The sequence below is a fragment of the Meleagris gallopavo genome, chromosome 7 (genome assembly GCF_905368555.1).
Source record: "Meleagris gallopavo chromosome 7, MGAL_WU_HG_1.1, whole genome shotgun sequence".
Classification (NCBI taxonomy): Eukaryota; Metazoa; Chordata; class Aves; order Galliformes; family Phasianidae; genus Meleagris; species Meleagris gallopavo.
Window position 1 is genome coordinate 18363216 of NC_139410.1, and position 25094 is coordinate 18388309.

At 38.5% G+C, this 25094-nt stretch overlaps 1 protein-coding gene across 2 annotated transcripts in view; it reads right to left on the reverse strand.

Annotated features, from left to right (window-relative positions):
* CERS6 (ceramide synthase 6) overlaps positions 1–25094 on the reverse strand; it is a 111113-nt gene that overhangs the window by 7461 nt on the left and 78558 nt on the right. For both annotated transcript variants that reach the window (XR_014884384.1, XM_085228167.1), the window contains exons 6-9: positions 24287–24379; positions 18527–18655; positions 13465–13571; positions 1636–1792 (exon numbers count right to left, since the gene is read on the reverse strand). Coding sequence is in view for 1 of the 2 variants with exons in the window: in XM_085228167.1 (XP_085084293.1) it covers positions 1636–1792; positions 13465–13571; positions 18527–18655; positions 24287–24379 (486 nt within the window). In the remaining variant the exon portion in view is untranslated. The remainder of the gene's footprint in view (positions 1–1635; positions 1793–13464; positions 13572–18526; positions 18656–24286; positions 24380–25094) is intronic.

Sequence of the window (25094 nt, forward strand, 5' to 3'; positions counted from 1 at the left end):
GACAAAAGAGAACAAGCTCAACAAGATGTACCTTAGATCATTGTGAGGGGAGATTGATCACCTGAAAATTCTACCATCATTTGAGTTTTCTTAATATAGTAGATTTGCTGCTAAATATTCTGGTAGGGTATACTCAAAAGCCAGTTAATCCTATTAGAAAATCCCATGATGTAGCCACTTAAAAAAAACGTAGAAAGTAACATACCAAGGCCTTTGCACTTAAACCTTCATATAAATATAGCAGTACTTAATTCTCTTTGTTTATCTCCAAAATAATCAACTGGAGTAATTCCCAAAGAGGGTGTTTAAAAAATATGTATCTAGGTTTACAAAACTCCTAAGCATAAAAGAGAGTAAGAAACAGATTATCAGGAGTACTTACAAATTTAGTGATAATAAATTGCTGGGCTGTTTCAAAGGTGGGTAACAGTAAAACACCAGTAAAGCAATAATTAAGGATGAACATCTACTGTAAGATATATGTAAATGTGCTCTGACAGCACTACTTATTTTACTGTAGAAACTGAGAGGATGTGGTTGCAAATGAAGAATGTTAAGATCTAGAGGAAGGGTCCTAGATTAATGTATAGGCAGTTTTAACTTGGTCATTATCTTGCTGCAAGTGTCTGACTCTGCTTTCATACAACCTAAATTTCCTTGATTGAACTACAAGACAGAGGACGTATATTCGCATGTATGCTTTCTGAATGGTGCCAGAGTAGCTGTTATCCTGCCAATATTTACGTACAAAAATGGTTGTAATGCAATAACACCAAGACACTATGAATATTAGGTGATGCACGGACAACAAGTAAAAATAGCCTTAAAGACAGCCTTCCTTCAAATATCTAAATACAAGCGATGGATAAAAAAAAATCAGGCAGAAACTGCAGAACAAAAACAAAAGCAACAACAAACACTCCAGTATTTTGCAGAATGTATCTTTTGCATAGTAAATGTAAAGAAACTTACATGCAAAGGGTTCCACTTTCCAGCCTTCCAATGCAGCACAAGGGAAAGGATAGACAAGCAGAGTAAGAGAGGGTGCAAAACAACAGGCCAAGTTCTGAAGTACATTCAGAGAAAGCAGTTATCTACAGAACAGTTTCTATTCCATTTGGGGGTGGTTACACATCTAAAATAACTACTTATGAGTTCTAGTCCTTAAGGGCAAAATACCCTGTACTTTAGACAATCCTTAGGCATAACATTCATAGTCTAAATACAAGTGTTGTTTCTGCACACAAAGTGGAATGAGGTTAGCATTTTTTGTGAATTACGTCTCCCCATCAAATGCAACAATGCTAACAAGATATTACATTTTATCTCAAGCAGTCTTGCTGGGGAGATCCTCTGGCCCTTCCCAGAATCTCATAAATACTAAAAAACAAAAGAGGTTGTAGTTTGTAACCTTGCCACAAGTAAAAGCAGAAGAATTTCAGTTTGTATTATTATTATAACTGTCAGCTGGGAACCTAACAGTTTTCTAACTAGTATGAAGAAGAAAAACAGAACTGGCATGTTTAGTAATGTATTAGGGTTCAAAAAGAAAAAGTACCCAACAGTGACCACGTATTGATACTGAAACAGTTAAAATAGTAAATATGAAACAGAAGTCTATCAGTGCTGTCTTACCTTGCCCTTTGAAATAGCTTTGTAGGCTGCCTTTATTATTAGATAAGACCAAAAACAGTGCAAAATTTGAAGAACCAGAAGCAGCACGTTGAAGACCCACAAGGCAGGAAAATTGCCCAAAGCTTCATACAGTTCAAACAATGTAGTGTTTAATATCCTAGAAGAGAAAGGGACAGAAAAATCATTACACTTTTTTAAAGCCAGCAATCTCAAAGGATGCACTTTCTAAGCATCCTTGATAGATGACAAATATGAGTTTAGATGGGATCTATCCATATAGTTGCATCTTACAGCAGCAGTGACTTGGTCTGAATCATCTCGGTTTCTCTAGAGAGAATCATCACCAAAATTTGGCTTTCAGTTCTTAATGTCACTAGACATTAAGGGAGACATTATATACAGGAAAGAAAGATTCTCAGCATGCATTTCTTTTTTAATAAAGCTGGCAGGTATCAGTTATCTTAAATAACCAAAATGCTCATTAATAACAATGATTGCTTAATTCCTTTCTCTTTTAATAAAGTTTTTTCGTCTTGACTTCCCCCAGACATGGTTTGGTACCTGTGTACTACCAACACGAAAGAAACAGCATATATGGGAACTGTTACTTTGCATGCAACTCTAAAGCACTAGTACCATGTTCTTCAAAACACATTCCCAGGCTGCAATAGGGATCGGCAACCTCTCCAGGGAAGAGCTGTAGAAATTAACTTCCAGCCTATAGTCACTAGATGGCAACAGACATGCTTTGTCTGAATGCAAAAGGGACGTAACTGAGGTCCTGCAAGGATTCAGGACAGCAGAGCTCACTTTTGAAATGCTAGGGACACCGAGCTCTACTTTTTAAATAATCACACTTGCCACAGCTACAGTCCTTCCCAAAAACATTCAAATCAGTTTAAGCAATAATAAGTATGTACACACATTTAAGTTAGAGTACAGCATAATGATTTATATGTATACGAACAGCATTGACCACAAATCAGGCAGCGATTTCTAACACTCTGGACTTGTGGTATGTAAAGCATTTCATAATAAATATTTTAGCTTTTTATTTTTGCTTTATTACGCTAAGATACAAGTATGATTCAATAATTTAATGAAAGGATCTTATAACCTTATATACAGTTGTGTTTTCAGAATGTTTTATGTTTATGGAGTAGACACTGGAAAAAACTGTTTTCTAGCTGAAGCAAAACAGTTCTATACTTACTGTACTGCTCTAATTTAATGCTCAGAATAAAATTAACATATTTTCAAAAAAAACTAAACAATCAGCTGCATCACAACTTGCTGTTGGCATGATACAGCACCATCTCTAACTGAATAAGCAGTACTCAGGAGGCTATTAGCAACAGGCCCATGTTGCTTATCTGCTGACTCAGATAAGATGATGCTCCCTCCCAACAACTTAATGGGCACGAGTCTTGAATAGCAGAAACTAATTCTAGATAACTTGATCACCTGTCTTACACTTGGGATGAAACAAGGAAAGGGAGATGAAGGAAGAGATAAAGAAAGAGTTGGAGAGGTGGAAGAGGAAAATGCATGTTTAAATTCATCTGAGAATTGGCAAAATCTTCTGTGTTTGCTTCCGAAAGGATTTTGGATGAATAAGAGAAGACAAGAAAGAAGGCCATGTGAAAAGAGTAGGCAGTCTTCCAGGCAGGCGGAAAATTTATGATAAACTCTGCAGAATGAAGCATAGCAGGGTGACTGCCATGCTGGGCACTATTATCATGTTCAAAAGAAGCAGAAACTGTGCAGCTGAAATGAATGCTAGTGCAAGTTGCCTTAACTCCTGCAACATTGCCCAGTGCCCAGCAGACTGCACATGCAATAAGCAGAATGAAAGGCATGCTGCTACTACAGTGGAAAAGGTATAACAAACATATTAGCTTATTCTTCATTATACATACTAAATAGTGACTAAGACCAGAGATTAAAGAGTCAGGAGGCCTAGATTCTGTATTTCTATTAACTTATTGTATGATCCAAGAAATTCTCAAGTTCCTTCACCCAGTTTATTTATTGTTAAGGATTTATATAATGTATCAATGCTTGTCTATCTCACAGAGATGATGGGGCATGTTAATTAACTTAAATTAATGGGCTTGTTTATAAACCACTATGGACCACACTGTAACACTAAGAGTGTGAAAGTACACACATACACACATTGACCAGTCACAGGATATACTGGCTACAGTTCATCAGTAGTCAAGATTTATCACTGTTATTTAGACTTTCATAGAAATACAATAGGCCTTCAAATCCCAGGCTGCCCCAGTTGCTGTACAAAGTACAAGCTCAGATGCTGTGCAGACAGGTGGCTTCTGCTCTGACACTAACCAGCAACAGTACCTCTTTGCAGAAATCACATCCCCAACATTGAGTTCATATTATTTTAAATCCTGTGTAGATCAATAGGATTTCCAATTATTTAACAAAAATGCTGCTACAGAGAGGAAATTATTCATGTTTGACATACTGTGAAAGATACCATTCTGATCAAGCTGTCACTGTCCTGTGTTCAGCTGTTCTTTTCTCTTTACTCAATTTTTTTTCATCAACAACTATTACCCATTAACTGATCTTGCAGCCACTAGCATGAATATTAGTATTTCTATCCTCGTGGATAGAAGAAAAAAAAAAAAGTATACAAGGTCAGAGACATCTTCACAATCCAAGCTCAAATCTCAGGATAGTCTTTCAATAGACATTACGATACAAAAAGAATTCAAATTTCCTAGCTGAACGTGATTATACTCATCAAAACAATAACATATTTTATCAGTAACATATCCTGACAAAATGCTTGCATGAAGACCTGTGGATCATAGCACACAGCAGAGGGAAATGACGTTATGCTAAGAATGAAACTTCCAAATCTAAAAAATTCAAGCACATAAAATTTTTATACAAGCAACAGAAAATATATATCAAGACCTCTTTGCCTGCAGTTCATGGTATTCTCTAAATAGAAAGGCTCTTAATGTAAACTACAGGAGGACTGTTTCCCACTTTTGCAGCACACACTATCAGAGATGATAAAAACCTTTCTGATGCCTCTTTTAGTTAAGTAAATGTAGTACCTGTGTGGGAGGAATATTCTTACTTTTGGAGCACAGACACATTGTGTTGTGTTCAGCTACGTGCCACAGCAAACATTTCAGGAGAAAAGATGATCCAAACTTTCAGGAACTAAATAGGACTTGTTCAAAACCCATAAAACAGCTGCAGCCACCCCTCTTCCAGACACCTACTGCCCTTCAGGTGGCTCACATGCCATCAATAGTAGGAGTACTGCACTTCGAATTCTTTATTTTATTTTATTTTTTACTGAGAACTTGTCCCTGCAGCATCAGTATCATTTTTAAGTCCACGCTTCAAAAAGTGTGATGGTAGCATGTATCAGTGACTTAGCTTTCAAATGAATGGTAAAAACATTATGGATTATGTTTAAAAATTATAGAATCATTAAGAAAAGACCACTAAGATCATCTAGTCCAACATCAATGCATCACCACTACACCCACTAATCCACATTGCTCAATGCCTTTTTCTGAAAACTTCTAGGGACAGTGACACTACCACTTCCCTGGGCAGCCTGTTCCAATGCTTCACTCTAGGAACATGTTTTTTCTAATATCCAACCTGAACATTACCTGGTGCAACATACGGCTACTCCTTCTTATCCTATCACTGTCACCTGGGAGAAAAGAATGACTCCCACCTCACCATAACCTTCTTTCCGGTTGTTGTAGAGAGCAATAAGGTCTGCCCTGAGCCCCCTCTTCTCCATACTAAATAATCTCTGTTCCCTCAATTGTTTCTCATAAGACTTGTGTTACAGACCCTTCATAGCTTTGTTGCCTTTCTTTGGACATGCTGCAGGATCTCAATGTCTTTCTTGTAGAAAGCAGCCCAAAAACCGGGTCAAATTTTTATCACAACTCTCTCCAGATAAAAATCATGGCCAGCCTCTTTCCTCTTCCCCTCCTTCCTACAAACGATGCAATTTTGGAGGACTTCAGATGACTGCCATTGCTGAGGCACTCTTCAGTTCAGCCTCCTCAGCTTAGCCACTGTGCTCTTCAGTCACGTGCTTTGAGGAGCTGACTTAAAAGCAGCTAAAACATATAAGAAAGTGCCTAGCCACGGGAACATTACCAACATTGCTTCCCTTCTCCTGAGACATTTAGACTCATGAGAATAATTTTGAACATAAGTGTCCCAGCACTTGTTTTCAATCAGGTTTTAGAAAGGAAAGTGAGAACACTGGCTGAACAGCCTGCCCCAACAACAGAAGTCATTATTACAGCCCAGCCACAGGGCACAGACTACAAAAACTAAAAATAAGAACTGACTTTGGGAGACCTGATAAAATCCTTTTTCATCTCATTTTTTTCCAGTTGTGATCACACGTAAGTCTTAAAAACTGAAATACTGAACAAATGCCATTTCTTGTTATTTACACTGCAAAGCCACAACGGTGAATGATACACACAACCTTTCAATTTCTTACAGCCTTCCTGTAAACTCATCAGTATTAACCCAGCATTCCAAAGACTTCAGTTTTCCTTCACGTAATCCTGAGTTCACAAGCGCTGTAAACAGCTTGAGGAAATAAAATAGGCATTATTTGGCATTATTAGGGACATCATCGAGTAACACTTTTTCAAAAGCAGATGGGATGACATTATACATATTCTGCTACAGAGCTAAGAGTTGAAGTCAGTGCTTTCTTCAAATGTTTTTTAGTTAGCTTGCCAAAAGCTCTTTATTAAATACTGATGATTAAGTGCATAGGCTGTAAGTTGCCTGCTGAAACTACAGAGCACCTGAATTACAAGGACATTACGTAATTTTTGCTGTTACTTCTGCAGCATCCACTCACTGACACCATGAATAAAATCAGTAATACATTGGATTAAAATAAGAATTTATTCCTTCAAAATCTGCTACCCACAACCTAGGCTGTGCATTATTTTGGACAACGTTATGAGCAAAATGAGGTCAAAACAGTGTCAATGATATACTTTCATAATAAGAAAGTAATTCATTTTACTGCAGAGCAATTAGACATGCTTGTCTAGCTCTGTACATAATATTGGCCAGGATAGAAAGGTTTTCACTGGCTTCAGGACCCAGTAACAATAAGTAAGGCCATCATAAGTAAAACACTGATCATTCAGAGTTCAGATGAGGTTTGGGCAGCTGGGATTCATCTGGTTATCTAGATTTTCACCATGCCTAGTAAATAACCAGAACTCTTGCTTTAGCTAGTGCCCACGTCTTGTTTTGATGCAGTAGGATGCTTGTGGGTTTGAGCTTTCTGTTTTGCCAGTATGTTCAGAGGAAAGAAGCAGGGTGCCTCTGTCAGAGTCCACATGCTGCCTTCCCATCATACACATACTCAAAGGGTCAAACAGTAGAAAATCTGCTAGGAAAGAAAAACAGATCAAAGACGATGATTCAAATTCCCTGCATGTTAGGAACTGCACAAAAACAGTCAAAATCAGCTAGAAAAAAAGACAAGGCCAGAAAAAAAACAGAGGTTCATCAGATCTCTTCAGCAGCTGCTACTGGTGGGGGCTCTGTGCTGCCCTATTAATAACTCAAGCTGCAATTTCACTCAGAGAGAAGCAGATTGCAGGATAAAAGGAAGGAGACAGAACAGTGCAAACTGGTAATACTGGATCACTGTTTGGAGATCCAATGTGTGCCTTAATAACACGGCTGTATCCCACATTGTTGTTTAATTAATGATGAAATTTAGGAAGGTCTAGTTAGCTGGTCATGCAAAGATAAGAGAGAGATAATAATAAGTAACTAGAGTTTGTTCCAGCACACCATGGTGAACAGAAGTTAATTTTAACTCAGCAAAGATCATTCTATGCCTGTCTGGGTCATGCAGATAATCACTGCCATGAAAAGGCAATTACAAATCAGCCATGAACCAGACTGTGTGTACTCTCATGAACTTTAAAAATGAAAGAATAACAAGAAAACAAGTAGTTATTCTGAGGACTGGCAGACCTGTGGTTATATAGCTTTTGTTGTCATAAGGAAAATAAAAACCACAACTATTTAGTAACTGCACTTCTGAGTCAATGAAAAGACAGGCTGAAACAGTGAGAATTATTATCATTATTATTGACAGAATCTTTCCAAACATGCACAAACGGAAGGTCCAGTTAGACTAATATTAAACAAGACCACATCACGTAGCCAAAGCAGTTTTCTTATCTGTGCTCACAGCTTCTAATGTTTTGGAGACATCAAGGGTATCTGAAGAGGTCAACAACAGGGCACCTGGCTAACACCAAATCTACCTAGATGAGATTTTGGGGTACAGGAGGAAAATGTCTGTGTTCTTTATAATCAGCTTGAATCAAGCTTTCACTTACATTTGTACAGTTAAGCTACTGGTGTTTTACAACATTTGTCAGTGAATTTACACTGTATGCACACTGACACTTCACAGACCTAATGAGTGCAAATCTCATTATCCTGCTCCCTTTACTTTTGATTGCGGCACTTTCCTGCAACTCAGTGTGTTCTAGTTTTCCTATAATTAATCAAAAGTGGTGAAAAATAACCTCATGCTAGTATTCTGAGAATCATGAAGGAAGCTGCATTTACACAACTTAGCACTGTCCACATGGTAAGCATCAGCCTTGCTTTCTTGGAGCCTTCTCTTCCTTCTTTCAATCCAAAAGTTACACCTTTCTGTAGCTACTTCAACACGTTTTACAACATTAAATGAGTATAGTAGCCTCATGTCTCTCTCCACACCAACTGCTTTCCACTCAAGCTCTTTGAAATACCCTGTCACCTTGTGAAACCAGTTTCACATGCTGAGCTCTTCACAGCTATTATTCAAACTGCTCTGTCAGAAAAAGAAAACACAACGCATATATTCTGGAAGGATAAGCACAGTAAGAGAGTAGTTCTGGGACTCCTCTTCAGTCCAAACTTCATGAATTTCACAGTTCTCAGAACAAGGATTCTGCAACAAGCAAAGAAAGACTGGAAATCTTGGCTTCTGTAATGCATTATCTTCTTCAGATCCACATCTCCTGTAATGTAAGAGTCCTTTTGTACTCTGTACACTTCAAAAAATGATTAATAAATATTACGGCCCCTTGGAGTTTTCCTTTCAACAAAATGACATTAAAAAGCAAACCATTCCTTTATCAACAGAGAGAAAACTGCACCTGTGCAACTACATCAAAACAAAATGTTTGAGAATTAGGGAAAAGAACATGCAAGGCTTATTGGAATGAAGAAAAGCTTTGCACAGTATGACCATATTAGACCAACCAGGAGCTCACATCACTTCTGTCAAGTGTTCAGTTTGAGGTTGCCTTCATTCTCTTTACAACTCTGTATCACTTGAGAAGGCATCATATTCCCTCGACTCATAGAGAGTTATGTTTTATGTTGTAATTTGCTACAACAGAGATTATGCGCAAGTGGGAGAATTTCACAAGCAAAATGTCTTCTCAGTGAAAATAGCAGCTTTACTCCTACATTCACTTAGTGGCAGGAGGAAGAAAGTGTCCTAGGGTTTTTGAGTTATTGCTGAAATGAACTCCAGATGCCTGTAGAAAGACTGCTAAATATATAACTAATTGCCTGCTTCTTTTGTCTTAGCCCTGTTGCTAAACAACCTTCAGACAACAGCATTTGATACATTCTGAATTCTTTATTAGCACCTTTATGCAGAATTAAATGGCACTTGTGCAAAGCTGGAGCACAAGCTCATGCATGCACTTCATAAGCAGTGTTGTTGGAACCCTGCCTTGAATATTCGCCTTCCTGCATGGGGGAGGTTTTCTTATAAATTATAGTCTTCCTTTCACATTACATGCTCACCAATTTATTTTTTTTTAACCTCTTAGTTTTTATGCTAGAGGAATTTGCATATTTATGTAATATTAATCAAGCACCAAATTTTGCTGCTTTGAATATTCAGCAACAAGGAAAAGGAGAGCAAAACTATGTTTTCTGGCTTGCTGCCACTCCAATGACTCATATTTGCCGACATGCAAGCTAATGGGGATGAATAGTTAGCACTACAGCTTCATAGAAAAAGGGGATTTGCGAGACACAAGCTCATGCATCCCATACTTAATCTCTACAAACCACGGCTCCCATGTGCAATGCTCCCACTAACCTAAGAACTAGGAAACTGCCTCCAAACTCTGTGATTACAGATGTTTGTAAGGATAATCATTAAGTGTATGTAAACTGATACTTTGGTTTGGAGAAATGAAGGTGTCAAAAATCACAAATAATATACACCACGCTTATACTCTGTTCCTTGTAATTAAGGCATCCTTGCAACTAGCACTCCAGCAAGAGAACCCTCTGAAGATACCTTTCCATTTATTCCTTTCTGTTAGAAGGTATTTTAGGGCTAACTTGTGATTCATAGTTTAATAAGATTTCAAAAGAGCCTGATACTCTTATTTCTTAGTCATGCAGGTAAGCATATTAAAGACTGCATGAGCTTCAAGGCAAGGACTTATTCTTGTTAGGAAAAAAAAAATCACCAATGTCCATTTATTAAATAGACAAATTTCCAAAGCTGAAGTGCTATATATATATATATTTTTAATTTTTTTAACTGACAGGGTATAATAATCAGGAAAATGACAATTTCAAGACATAGACAGAAATGTCAAATACTGGTATGAACAGCATCAGGTTCCAGGTGGACTCAGAGTGATACAAACAATGTTTACAGTTCAGTTTCATATTCACAAGGACCAGGTGAAAGGCTAAACAATTCACAGATTCAAATGAGATAAACATGCGCTTTGGTCAGCTAAGCAGGAGGAAAGGCAAAGGGATCACTAGTGTAACCATTCTATCTGTGAAACTAGAGTACATTGCTGCTAGCTACACACAATCCCTCTGCCTTCTCTGATTTTACGAGTCTATTCTGAACGATACCACCTACCACTATCCTGAACCTACTACTCCAGTGTTATGATGCATTCTTCTACCACAGCCTCCACAGGAACAAAATATGGGTATTATACAGGCAGTATGTAAAACAAATTCTACTCTTGTAAAAAGAAGTTTGTTGTCTATACTATCTAGCAACTAACTTTGCCCATAGCTGTAACCTGATGTTCTCATTAACCCAGTATTCAGTACCAAGGGAGTCAACAACAATACCCAAAGCTACCATGCAATGCTCTTTTCTGTCCCTCTTTCCCAAATCTACTCACCACAATTTTCATCCTGCTTTCACTACACTGGGCCACTGCTACTCTTTAGAGCAGAATTCAGACAATGTTCAATCAGAAGTGTTATAGAACTGCTGCTTGTACCAAGTGCATACAGGAATGGATGGGCACGCTCCAGATCAACAGCACAAAACGTCATGCCTGTAAAGCAGCGCTCAAATTTCTATGCTTGCTCTGTAACTTAATGCTGTGCTGGTAGTCTCTTCTAGGACTCTGCAAGTCTGACAGCACGAGGTGTGCATTACAGGGTGTGAATCTCAGTTCTGGATACAAATGCAGTGTTATTTTCAATGTCTCAGGTTAAAAGTTGAAGTGTGGATTTTCAAAAACTTGACTACCACAGTAGAGATGTAAAGGATGGGAAAATCTTGACCTTGATGATTTTAAGATATCTCAAGAGAAAAAGCATATTGGGCAGCTGCTTCTAGTTAAATGTGTACAAGATTAATGTCCTCCTTCAAAATCATGCACCCTGGGAAGATTAATCTAGTCTTCATTGTTTGTTTATCAAAGCAAGCACAAAGCAGTGATCTGGTAAAGTTTGTGTCTAAGTAACAAAATTTAAAGTCAGTAGCTCTCTCTTTGCCATTTCAAAAAACACAAAGAGTGGTTTAACTGCTAGTGCTACACATAAACACATAAGACCTTGTAGAATCACAGAAAGACTGAGGTTGGAGGGGACCCCCACAGATTATCTGGTCCAACATTCCTGTTCAGGCAAGGTCATCTAGAGCAGGCTGTCCAAGACTTGCACTTTTTCTGTGTCACCAGGCTCCCTATCTCACTCAGCTGTAGGCCCCTATTTTGCCTAGTCGTCCTTTTTGTCATCTATGCATTTACATAAGACCTCTTTGTTACCTTTGTCATCCCTTGCCAGATTAAATTCTAGCCGAGCTTCCTCTTTCCTAACCTCATCCCTTCATGCTCTGCATTCCTCTCAGTTTACCTGTATAAAAAATCCCACCTCAAAGCAGTCAGACAAAACTAAATTTATTACTGTTTTAAAACCATCAAAGGAGAGAGAAGTGAGCAGTGGGATTTCTATTTCAAGCAGCCATAATCAGACTGAGCCTTTCCTGCATTTCCCAATATAAAGCAGTGTGCGAAGGTTAGATTAAATCCTATGATCAGAAATGCTATCGTTTTTCCTATTTGAGATCATACAGATAGAAAAATTAACTTAATTCATTTACCGAAATTCAATGAATGGCCAAGTTAACTTCAAGGAAGTACTGAGGAGAAGGAAGAAAAGATGCTTAAGAAACAAATCATCGCTCCTTGGAATAAAATAACATACATTTAAAAAATGCAGTTTGTGTGTCTAACAATTTTCTTCCTTTTGTTATGGGGCTGTACAAACAGCACAGTAGGGATCAGGCATTATTATATTATTTTGGGGGGGCCATTAACCACTAGATGAGATTTCTACATTCTAGTGTTAATCAGGACCGACGATAAAGCACCTTAAGGGTTCCTTAGGCTTATCCTGTTTGCAGTAAACAAAGCCATAAACAGATACCATCATATAGGATTTGAGAAGAAATTGTAAGAGAGGTTGATACTGGTATCCGTACATCCTCTGTCTGCTTAAATAAAGAATTTGGTTGTAATCTTTCTAAATAAACCTCTTCAAACGGTAACATTTCTGATGCTTCCCAAAACCAAAACTACTGCTATTATCTCCTGACATAATAATAGATCCTTCCTGGTCTCACAGAGATGTGGAAATTTCAGTTAGTTCAGTTCACACTAGAGAAAGGAAGGATCTTGAACATAAAAGAGTGAGGTCAATGCCTTCTCCCAGCCCTACTTATATATAGGGCACATGCAGCTATAGCAGAGCATTTCCTTTTTAGGCAAAGCTAACTCATACTACAGTTATAGAGAAACTTCAATGAATTTCTCCACCAGTATAGAATGAGTCTGCAGCCTTCTGGATATTGAAGATCCTAGCTAAAGAATTAAATATCTGTGTCTATTTGTATGTGTTCAGCTGGGAAGAGGTAAGATTACGTTAACACCGATATAATTACCTTAAAGATGCATGTTTTACAGAGCTTTCCCACTACACAAAGGAAGAGTAGAAAATGAACAGCCTGCAGTACTACAAATCTGCACAACAATAACATCCTTACACTGATTTCAGCAGAGCTGGACTTCCCTTAGCTCACTGTGCTTTCTTTAAGTTGAACATGTTTATAAAGCATGTGCTGTAAGCTAATACGAAAATCAAGCTTAGCATCTGTTCAGTGCATTCAGCGACTAATAGTTTATTTTCCCTCCCACTTCTTGCCAATGCAAGAAACTACCTGCTAACCTGAAGCCACGTGATTTCCAATTCGTTTCTAACTTAAAACCAGGAGAAACCCCACGTATACTGTCTAGTATACTGCAAATCCAATGGCAGTCTAGCAAACAGGCTACTACAACACCAGGTTATGTCTGAAACACTCTTTGATGCTTTGAGAAACAGAGTAATGTCAACGAATCATGTTCAATTACAACAGTTATTTTCAAATCTGTTTGATGCTTAGCATTTGGTGGAAATTATGTGCTTACTCACCATAAAGGATATATGCCAAGCCTACTGACAATGAAGACAATGGCAAACGTAAGGAACAGAAGGTCACTCAGTTTTTGACACTTGCAATAGTTTGCCATTTTGGCAGCCTGTAAAAGAAAGAAATGTCTGTTTACTTCCGTGAGGACAACTGAATTCTCTTGAATTGTGTATATGTTGTAAAAAAAATAAAAAGAAATCAAATTTTGATTAAATGACTAACATTTACATTGGGCTGCCTCACAGAAACCACAGAACTCCTCCCTACCAAGCAGTTGGAATTTTTTTTTTTCCTGAGAAAAAGATGCACAAAACCGGAATATTTCCTCCACTTCATTCATCTCCATTCCATTTCCTCTTTGAAATCCTACAAATCCTACAGTTTCAAATTTACAAAACTCTTACAAAGATTTTATTGAGCCCCACTATATTTATGCTATTCTTGTCAGCAGCCTTTTAACCTACTTTCTCTCATCTTTCCACAATGCTACAATCCAAGACTTTCCCACGGGGCTGCATTTTCATTTTTGGCAACTACATATCTTTCAGCTGTCCCATACTTCCATCTTCCAGTTTTTGCTATACATAACATTTCTGTTTCAAATGCTCAATTATGCCCCACAGCCTCTATTCTCCTTCAGTATCTCTCCTGCCTTTCTGGCCTATACAGAGCAGTTTCTGTCTTTAAGTTCGTATTCCTCTCTCCAAATCTTTTCCCAAGGCTTCTATTGCTCCTATGTCCTCCTCCATCTAAGTCACTTTTGCTCTCCTAACATTTTGCCCTAAGCCTATTTTTACATGCTCCACACATTTGTCTTCATACAATCTTCTGACTCCTTCCTTGGTCAAGGAGTCAAACAGATACACTTCACTCAAACTCTTTAAAACTCTGATCTTACCTGAAGTTTCCCCCTATTCTACCTGAAGAAAACAGCATGCACATACAACCTTGTTTTAAGGCACTCATGCTGCTTCCAGAGTGTTCAGTCTTTCTTATGCTTTGTGTCAAAAGTGTACAGAGCCATTGCACCATGCAGTATATCAAGAGATTAATTTAGTGTCCACTGGGTGTCTCCCTCGGAGGGAACACGTATCCAGCTCCCCTATCTAAAAAATGTTTGATTGTGAAGACTTTCCAGAGGCTAGGAAGGAGAAAAATAACCACAATGCATATAGAATACTATTCTGACTGCAGAATTCAAATCAAAGAACTATTTAAAATGGTAAGAGGCAGTCCTGCATTGTTTGATTCTATTGGTATGAAGACACTGAACCTGAAAATGCTCAATGATCACATCAGACAGTCCATATGCCAAAACCAACCAGCACTTCTGGATGTTACATGACATCTGAAATGTTTCTATTCAAAATCTGAACATAAAGGATATTCTTAAAAAGCAGAAAAAAAAATAGGAAGCTCACAAAATATTTGGAAAGCTTCAAGTGCTGCAAAGAAATAATAAGCATTCTGAATCAACCCTATATTCTTAAAGCCTTCTCGATCAGTCCTGTATTCTGCTGGACATGAATGTGTTTCCTAGCAGTTTGTACTTTGGCTGGTTTAAGGAAAAGATAACATTTTGGATGCCAACATGTAAGGGAGAGAAGTTACTAACATCTTGATTTTCAGATAACTGGAAGTTCAGTATTCCCGCGATGGCAGCCTAAAAAAAGATGGTTTTACAGTGTGTGAAGCCACTGCAGCTTGTAGTAGTATTTCTCAAAAACAGTACAGGTGATAGGTTATCAATACTCAAAACACAGATCTACAAACAACATTGATAAGGATAGACTAGAAAAAAGTGATAAAGTGCATGCTGTTGGATAGAATTTGGCCACCTAAGACAATGTAACACAAAGTAACACAGCATTCATTAAGTAGGAAGGGAATCGAATCTGGAAGGTCTCAAGGTCCCAAATAAGAGCAGTTTTACACACGTAAGCAGGTTAGTTCCAAGTGTTTTTTAACCCGCAAGCTGTATTATATTGCAAAGATACCCCAAACTCCTCAAAGAACTGAACTTAGAAGGGATGCTGAAATTTTCTCTCAGTAGCCTGGATTTCAGCTAAAGATTATATAATGGCTTCCTACGCAAGCCAATGATTCTACGCTTAGTCTATCCTGGCATAGCTAGGCTGCTTTGAGCAACCAAGATGACCTAAACTGAGTTACAGATTCTTGAGTATCACAGAATCTTAAAATGGTTGAGGTTGGAAAGGACCTCTGGAGGCCACCCGGTCCAATCCCCCTGCTCAAGATGTAACACCCAGAACCCATAGTACACATGACCATGTCCAGAATGCTTTCGAGAATCTCTGGAGGAGGAGACTCCCCAGGCTCTGGGCACCCTGTGCCAGCCTTCCATAACCCATACTGTAAAAGAAGCGCTTCCTGATGCTTAGACAGAACTCCTATGTTCCTATGTGTGCCTACTGCCCCTTGTCCTGGTACTAGGCACGACTAAGAAGAGCTGGGATCCATTCTTTTTGCATTCTCCCTGAGCCTTCTCTTCTCCAGGCTGAACAGACCTAGCACTCTCAGCCTCTCCTTACAGCAGAAGTGCTCCTATCCTTTGATCATCCTGGTGGCCCTTCACTGGACTTTTATTTCCATGTCTCTCTTGCACTGAGAGGCCCAGAATTAGGCAGAGGACTCCAGGCATGGCCTCACCAATACTGAGTAGAGGGTAAGGATCACCTCTCTTGTCCTACTTTGATACTTTGCCTAACACAGCCAAGAACATTGCTAGCCTTCTTAGCAGCAAGGGCACATTACTGACTCATGACCATATGTCTTCCAGAACTCCTGGGACTTTTTCTCTGCAGTGCTGCTTTCCGGTTGGGTGGCCTCCAGTATATACTGATTCCTTGGGTTGTTCCTCCCCAGGTGCCCAGGTGCCAGTCTCTGCACTTCATGCTGTTGAAATTCATGAGATTCTTGTCAGTCCACTTCTCCAGCCTGTCAAGGACCCTCTGGATGTCAGTGTCAGCATTCCCTCCCATTTTGTATCACCTTAAATCATACAGATAGTTAATGAAGATGTTAAACAGGACTGGATACAGCACTGACTCTTAAGGTACTCCACTGCTTACTGGGCCTCCAGTTAGAGTTTTTACCACTTGCTACTTCAGGGCCTGGCTGATCAGACAGTTTTTGATCCTTTTATTTTCTGATCATCCAACCCACGATTTGACAGCTTCCCTACAGGAATTTTGAGAATCTTAAGTGGTCACTGTCAAAGGTTTTACTGAAGCCCAGGATGACATAGGAACAGCTTTCCCTTCATCCAGTCCCACTATGAATCTTTTACACATGTAAATGCCTTAAAGTCTACAAAAAAAAAACCTCACCTCCACTATTCCCACCAATACATACTGCTTTCTGCAATGAGAACAGCAAAACTAATGCATTCCCAATCAGCTTTCCACTGTATATCAAGAAGTGGTAGGTGGAAACAGTTTAATGGCTTCTAGAAGCAGCTTTCCATTTGTACCAGTACGTAACATGTAAAACAGGTCAGGTACACAACTGATCCATCACGGTAAGAAATTCTATCAGCTTCTTTTGCAGCTAAATATTTATTTTCCTCTGCATTAACATTCCCTAAATAATGTAAGAGTTCATTTTGTCTCATATAGCACAGGAGCTGCGACTTGTTGTCTTAGCAGAAGAGAGCATGTTGAGTGAGTTCTAACAGCCGCCTTAGTAAATGTTTCTCAAGAGTTTTCGTTATGATTCTTATACTTCATAAGCAGTTTTAGTATTTCCAGGTATGACAGACTGAAAAAACTGACTAGGAAGACCACAAAAGGCTGTCTCACATAATAAAATAGACTTTGGTTTATGTTTTCAAATCATATGAGAATAGCAATCTCTCTTTGCGTCAGGGGGACAGAGGAATTGATCAAAAATATATATCCCAGTGTGTTCAAGCTAAGATTTTAGCTAGCCTACCACAGCTACTCTTCAGTGCTTTTCCAGTTCCACAGGCACTGGTCTGATCTGAAATGAACAACATCAAGTATGCCCTTCTGTTGGCAAGAAAATAGGGATGAAGAAGGTTTGGGTGAATTCACAGCCAGCAGAATAGATCTACACACATTGCTAAAACAGGAAAAAAGCTTGCAAAGATGTAATTATTTCTAATTGGAGAAAAACAGATTCTTTCTTGCCTTCATCCTCAGGTAGTCATGCGACTTCTAGATTAAAAATAAATTTAAAAACAGGGTTAAAGCACAATCAAACCAGAATGGCAGGACTTCAAAACTGAGAAAAGTGAATCATACATTGAAGCTATGTTCTTGCATAAAAGGATCCTTGAAAATACTTTAAAAAAAACAAAAACAAACCTCTATACAAAACAGTTATTATCTGATCCTGATGGAGAGTCCATAGCGCAATCTCAGCATAACTGATGAGAAAAATCTCTAAATTGCTGCTAAAGAAGTTACAGATCATCTTGTCTTAAAAGAGTATAAATCATCTCCTTCTTCTCCAAAGCCATCTGCTTAATACTGGCATCTAGATGAGGTGTGGGGACAGGAATTTGGAAGTCCTCCAGAGAAGCAGGTGAGCTCACTGCCTTTGCACAGAACAGGCACAGTGTTTCATGCCCTCTGCTCAGCAAAGAACAGCAGAACCAAACCACGACACCTTGATTCTTCCAGAGGCGGGATTCTCCCTTAGCTCATCACTTCAGAGTGGTCAAGCCAAGAGATCCTATCTCACACAGCAGCCACTTCCCATATTTCATGATCTTTAGTTTTTGATTTTTTCATGCTATATTTAAAATCTGTGCAACTCTTCCTGGCAATGCATGGTCAGACTGTTCTATACGAGCAGCTTATCAAAGAATAAATCAGCCTTAAGTCACAAACATGGACTGCTACAAGTGTAATACATTTCAGCAAGGAAATACACTATATTAATCAACATTACCATCTTGAACTGGCCTCTTTGCTTAGGGAATACATGTTCTGCATAGCAAATAGATTCTACCCACTGACATGTGAGCTCTCAGAATAGTGAATATCACATACATTGATGACACAGGTATTGTCTCACCTCTAGGACAACATCAGCCGCATCATGGAGACATAAGGTCAGGGTTCCCACTCGTGTCAAATTGGTTACATATGAGAAGGTTATCAGGGTGACTGTTACAATGTGATGTGTAAACATGATGCCAAAATCCTAGAGCAGCAAGAAGCAGAAAAAAGAAAAAAAAAAAAAACCAACAATGAAACAAGCAGTGAGATTCAGTACCTCCACGTAAAAATGGATGAATGTTTTTAAATCCAGCATTATGGTTATGCTGCATGAAGATTCTTCTACTTAAGTGCCTACCCAGCAGTATTTTTTCCTTTGACTAAGTAAAATAGCCACTGTATGATAACAAAAGGCAAAAAGATTATCGAAAGCTAGAAAGTAGCTATGCCTCTCAGTTTGTAATAATGTAATCTCGTAAACATCCCTGACTGAAGTTACTTTGAAAAAACTTATGTACATACAAATCAAATTATACCTTACTTCTTACAAACTGAGTAATACACAATCTGCAAAATAGTGCATCATTTACAAGAGTTCAAACAGCTGCAGAGGAACAACCAACACATTTCCTCCGTGCTATGAGCAATTATTGACAGTCACCTGCCAAGTGCTACAGAGCAGTCTCACAGAACTGAGAATCCCAAGTTTCTGCTTTCATTTGTTTGTTTTTAATGAAGCTGTTTTATCTTCACACTATAGCAGGGTCAGAAAAGTCTTCAAACAAGCTAGTGCAGATCCTACTCAGATCTAAGCTGCTATCTTCTAAGTGATGCACATTGCCCAGTCCTCAAACCAGTAACTCACAGAGTCAGCAAGTAATTGTTACTATTGAAAAATACAGGCAGTAGTAAAACTCCTAGAATATCAAAATCTCTGATGCATCCTGAGGAGTGGGCAAAGCAAAGGGAACAACTAGTGCACCTGGCTTACACTCCTAGGCTGATTACAGGGAAAACAGGACACACTGGCATGAGAATCTTTTCTGTAACGCATAAAATCAGTTTAAAAATAATGAAGTCTTGCTGGAGGCTGGAGTTTGCTTAACTACATGCAAATTGGTGGGAAAATAGTATCAAAACCCTAAAGAAAAGGGGACCATTTCACTGGGGAGTTTCTCCAGGCATTGGGTGCCCAGGTAGCAAAGCAGCTCTCATACAAGGCTGGCAAGATCAAGATCTCATACAAGGCAGATCTCATACAAGGCTGGCAGATCCAGACAGCCACAAGAAACAGCTCCTTCAGGAAGGGTCCTCTCCTCACCAAGTGCTTTGGGAGGTGGTATTTGTGTTTCTTGCAGCAGTTGAGTCCAACTAAGCTGTCACCAGCTGATAAGCCCACAGCAGAAAAACAGTAGGGAAAACTGCAGCCTTTTGAGATACAGAGCCTGGCTTGCAAAGGGAGGGAAGGTCTGAGGGCCTGCAGGAAAAGTGCTGGTAGCTCCCAGTAACAAAGGGACGGCTCTGGCTATAGCTGCCTACTGCTTGCTCTCTCTAGTGTTTGGAGGTGACTGTTCAGTGCCACCTTGCCTGTCTCTGGTAATGGAGAGGGGCCTGCTGTACATGGGAATGCACTGCCACTTCTAGGACCAGCCCTTGCATGCACTGCACTGCATACCTGGAGTCTGTGAAAAAACTTGCAGCTTGAGCTGACTCATTAACTACAAAGGGAAGGAACTCTCAGCCTATCATTCCATGTTTAATGCTGTCAAGTGCTACAGGCTCCTCTGTCCTGCAAATCCACAACATGAGGAAGAATTGACTAAAAGCAGAAAATTGTATCCTACTTTAACATACATCCAACATTTTTCAGTCAGATTATTTGGTCTCCAGCAGTCTGGAATGTGATCAAACACATGCAGCAATCATCTCAAGCCACTGTTTACATTCCATTTTCTTAAAGAGAACTGAATACAAAGAAAATTAAAGTCTATTTCTCTTTCTGAGGGTCTTAAGTAAGAGCAAGAACATGGCATCTTAGTCAATTCAGTAACCACAAACCCACCCATGGGGACCATTTGACTCTGCCATAATCAAAAAACCAAAGCATCTACCTTTTTCCCCAGGGCTAAAAGGAAGGTGCTAGCATTCCCACATGGCCATATTGCATCTTAGCTCTTTACCTGCTTCAGTTGCAAATGCTATGGCACTTATTCATTTTCCTGCTAACTGTAATTACATTTGCACATAGACAGTCCAAATGAGGCAAGAAGTCCTAAGCCGAAAAATTCCTGTTTTTATAGATGCCACATTCATGTTCTACAAAGACTAGAATTTCATTCCCTCCTGGGGGGGATTCCTGGCTATACAGATTATTCCTAAGCAGACCTAATACTTATGGGCAGCAGTCTTCTGCATCTCCACATGAGACTACTTACAGAAATGCTGTCCAAGGAACTTCTCTGATGTTTATTGAAAAAGACAGTTAACTGTATCTGTCAGCTCTGAAACAGAGATACTGGTCCAACATACTGAGAACTGCTAGAACAAAGTAGTAGTGATATAAATAAGACAACTTTTGTTATTCTAGTCCTTCCTTTCCTGCTATTTCCTGATCTCAGTAATTATTACTGTGCTCGAAGAAGCTATGTGTTACATTTTAATTATACACAAGGGTAATACACAGAAACTAATGTTGCAAACAATCCATACACAATAGAATTATAGCTGTACAAGAATGGCTTCTTTCTTTAGTGTATTTTGAACCATACAGGTTTGCATGAGACACATTTATTTACAGCACAGTTATATTGTAGCCTCCGTTTGTAACTTCAGAAAGATAACATGTGCCTGTACGTGAAAATATGTTTCTAAGAATAGGAGAAAGACCCTACTCATGACACCATCAATGGAAGAATATGGTGCGGACAACAGAAAATCCCATGGGTCTCAATCTTGACACAAACCCTCCAGAAACAAGATTTCTGTTACATAGGGTGGTTTGACTATTCTATCGATGAATACTTCAGGTAACCAGAAAATGTTAAGTAAGCCTGATTACTTTTAAAACTTATCGAAGGCTTGTTAGCCAATCCAATCTTCCTTCTGAGTGTTTTACAGAAGAGGAGTACAGGAAACTGGAGAAAAAATTTAAAAAACAAACACAATAAAACACCAAAACAAATGACAGAAGATTGTAGTATTTGAAAATATGAAAGCCTTAAGGATAATTACAGCTACACAGTATATGTTTATGAAGCAAATAACATAGCACAAACTATAAAAATTAATCTATTCAATTCACTGCCTCAACTTAGAGCTTAATATTTTGTTTGTATCTCTTCAGCCAGGCAGAGATAATCTGAGGGAACTTATAACATCTGAAAAAAAGATAAACAGCTATTTAAAAATCAGTGTAACCATTTGAAATAATGAATTTCTTGTTAGGGAAGAAAAAAAAAAGAGACTGAAAACCAGAAGTTCATTTATCTTGAGCTGCACAAAGTAAAAGACTGGAGCTACGCCAGTGATCAGTGCTGGCACTTTCAGTAAAGACCTACAGCACCTTGCCTTGAGAAAGCTCGATGCATAATAGTGGTTGGCTGAATTCCTATAGTGCTCAAGTCTGCCAGCACACTTTTGATCATTCCAGACTACAAGACAGGCCTTGTTGTATTTAAAAGTATCTAAAATGATAAGCACAACATACACAACAGTATTCCTCTCACAGTAGCAAGAAAACATCAACGTGTTTCTTTGACTGAGAACCGTTAATCTGTTCCGCATAAACTGTCATGAAGGATTACCATAATATCTGATACTAGCTGGCAAATTTCCTGCTTCTTCCAGCTATGGTGTCACTGTATCACATATTATATAGTAGATACATTAAGAAGTTTCCACATTTTTTTAAATTAAACTTGCTCTTTAAAAGAGAACTACAATGGTGCTGCAAGAGCTGATGTCTCTGTCAAACTTGTACTCCACTGGGTGGGTTTTTTTTTGTTTGTTTTTCAGAGAAGTTGCTTTTGCACTTTTACACCCTGACCTATTGAAGTCAGAATTTGGTGATGCACAGAGCACCTCAGGAAAATGGCTTTGAGACCAATCTTTTGTCTCAAAATCTTTGAAGTGCCTGAGTTTGAGCCAACATTATGCTTCTCACCTTTGTCTTACTTTATAGGTTGAGCACTTGTTAAACTTCTAGCCTTTCCTTATTGGTACATATGCAAATACATACATGTATTTGATGCTCCTGAGTGTCTGATAGGAGTTCACCTCGGAGCTGAGGCTCACTTCATGTTTTCCTAGTCTATATTCCCACTAGCTTAGCACATTGTCTGTATGATATCCCTCTACATCCTGAGCTGTCTCGTCAGAGAAGACATTCTGGCATTGTGTTGTGATCCAGCTGACGGCTGCCACTGCCTAGATGCCCAGCAGCATGTGCTACTACTTGTTGTCAACTACTGTAAGCTCTCAGTGTTAACACTATTCAATTCATGGGTTTTCTTGTCAGTTTGCATTTGCCCCTGACCACAGAGGAGTTTTACTGTCTGACACCAGCACACAGCAGCATTTTCCAGTCTGGTCATCCTAGTTATCAATTTTGTTTAAACTACAAAAAGAATTAACTCCACAATGCAAACCAGTCAGTGATCTCCTAGTTTACTTACAAAAACAGCATTGCCATTGTCTTCTGCAGGGTGCTTATAATGAAAGGTTTTTGACATGTTATCACTACACTACAGACACTGTGCTCTTGCTCTGCTGAGACACTACATTCTCAGATACAGCAGGTGCATGGTCTGCCGCTTCAGTTTGGTGCTCTGAGGTCAAGCACTGTAAATCTGTGACAGTGGTATACTTTAGCTGCAACCAGACTAATTCCCTATCTCCATTTTCCTTCCATTTCCAAAGCAGTATGCCGAGAAGCCTTTTGTATGTGTGTGTGCACATACTGATATTTATCTATAAATCATTTATAAATAACTGAGAGACACAGAAGATTCTTTGCTTGTACCTATGTATGGATAGGATCAGACTCACCGTGCTCATCTCAACAATGGAAACAAAGGGCAAATGCTATAGCTTTTTCCCAGGAGACAGACCAAGATGAAAGATGAAAGCCTACCACAATGGCTCTTTTCAGAACTGTACTTCAGCATACCTAGATGCTGACTGAGTACCTCCAATTACCTTTCACATAAGAAAAACAACTAGTCAGGAATCTATTAAATATTCTTTAAAAATATAATGTTGCAAATGCAACGCTGTTGAATTTTGCTCTCTCAAGAGGTACACAAAGAAAAAGAAATACAATCAACAACAGTGCAGAGAGCTGAAATTGATACATGGGGACTGATTAGATAAACACATTCTTGCAGCAATAATCCAAACAATTCTGTAGCATTGCTGCAGAGCTTTGGTTTTGGTTTATAACCAAGGGTTATATGTAGTATCACTCTTTATTATTAAATGCATCTCTGTTTTTACCCTGTCTGTGCAGGAAAATAAATTCAGTGCCTTCACAGATGTTACCAAACGGTACTATGAATTTATCAGGCAGCCTTGCTCCATCATTGATATCTAATCATTTAACCCTTAGTAGAAATAATATATATATTTGATCAATTGCATTCAAATCATTTTATAAGAGCAGTAGATTTCAGCTGATGCCATTTCCCTTTGAATATTTGATTACACCAGGCTCTTCTTCCCATGTGCAGAAAAAAAACGCATCACAGTAACAAGAAACAGCGTGAAACAAGCACTTCAGCATCAGTTTTTCAGCGATGAATATCAAAGCCTTCAGTGTTTTCATTCTCACTGTTCTTACCTTTCTTTTGATGTCAATGAACTGAGAAAACATTAAGGACCAGTAGAAAGATAATTCAGCAATGTAGTAATAATGAAGGTCAGGCATCAGTGGCTGAAAGATGGAGATGAGAAAAGGTTAATAGAGAGTCTGATACTATGGGCACCTGAGGTCTATACAAGAGATGTTTAATCACAGATGGATTATTGTATTATACATAAGGATCCTATGTAAGAAAAATGATGATGTTTCCTCTTTCAAATTGATGGTTCCGGAAAAATATACTCCCAGCCTACCCTCTTTTAAATCTTTACAGTATTGCAATACCAAAAAATTAAGATGCCCATTAGAAACCCAGAACAAACTAAACTCTTCCCACTTATATCACTGTTGCAAAAGATTACTAGAAACATCTTGCTGTACATCAATAATGTATTAAACATACAAGAAAAAAAAAAAAAAGAAAGCACAGCAAAAGAAACAATGTTAGAGTAGATTAAAGTGACACTAGTACATAACCTCACCTGTTTATGATAAAAACCTTCTGAGTTTTAAACAGATTTAACTTGTTCTAATATAAAGACAACTTTTAAAGAATATAAACATTATCTGGTAACATGCTAGCATTTGTGAAGAAGAAAATAAATAAATTTACCCAGGCATCTTGTTTGATATACAACATGGTTACACAGATTTTTAAAAGCAAAAATATAAATAAAGCAAAAATATAAATAACAACACACAGGAACCTATTCACAACCAAAAACAACTTCAAAGGGGTAACTATTTAGATCCCAGCTAAAGAGGGACAGTCCTAGGAGCTATTCTA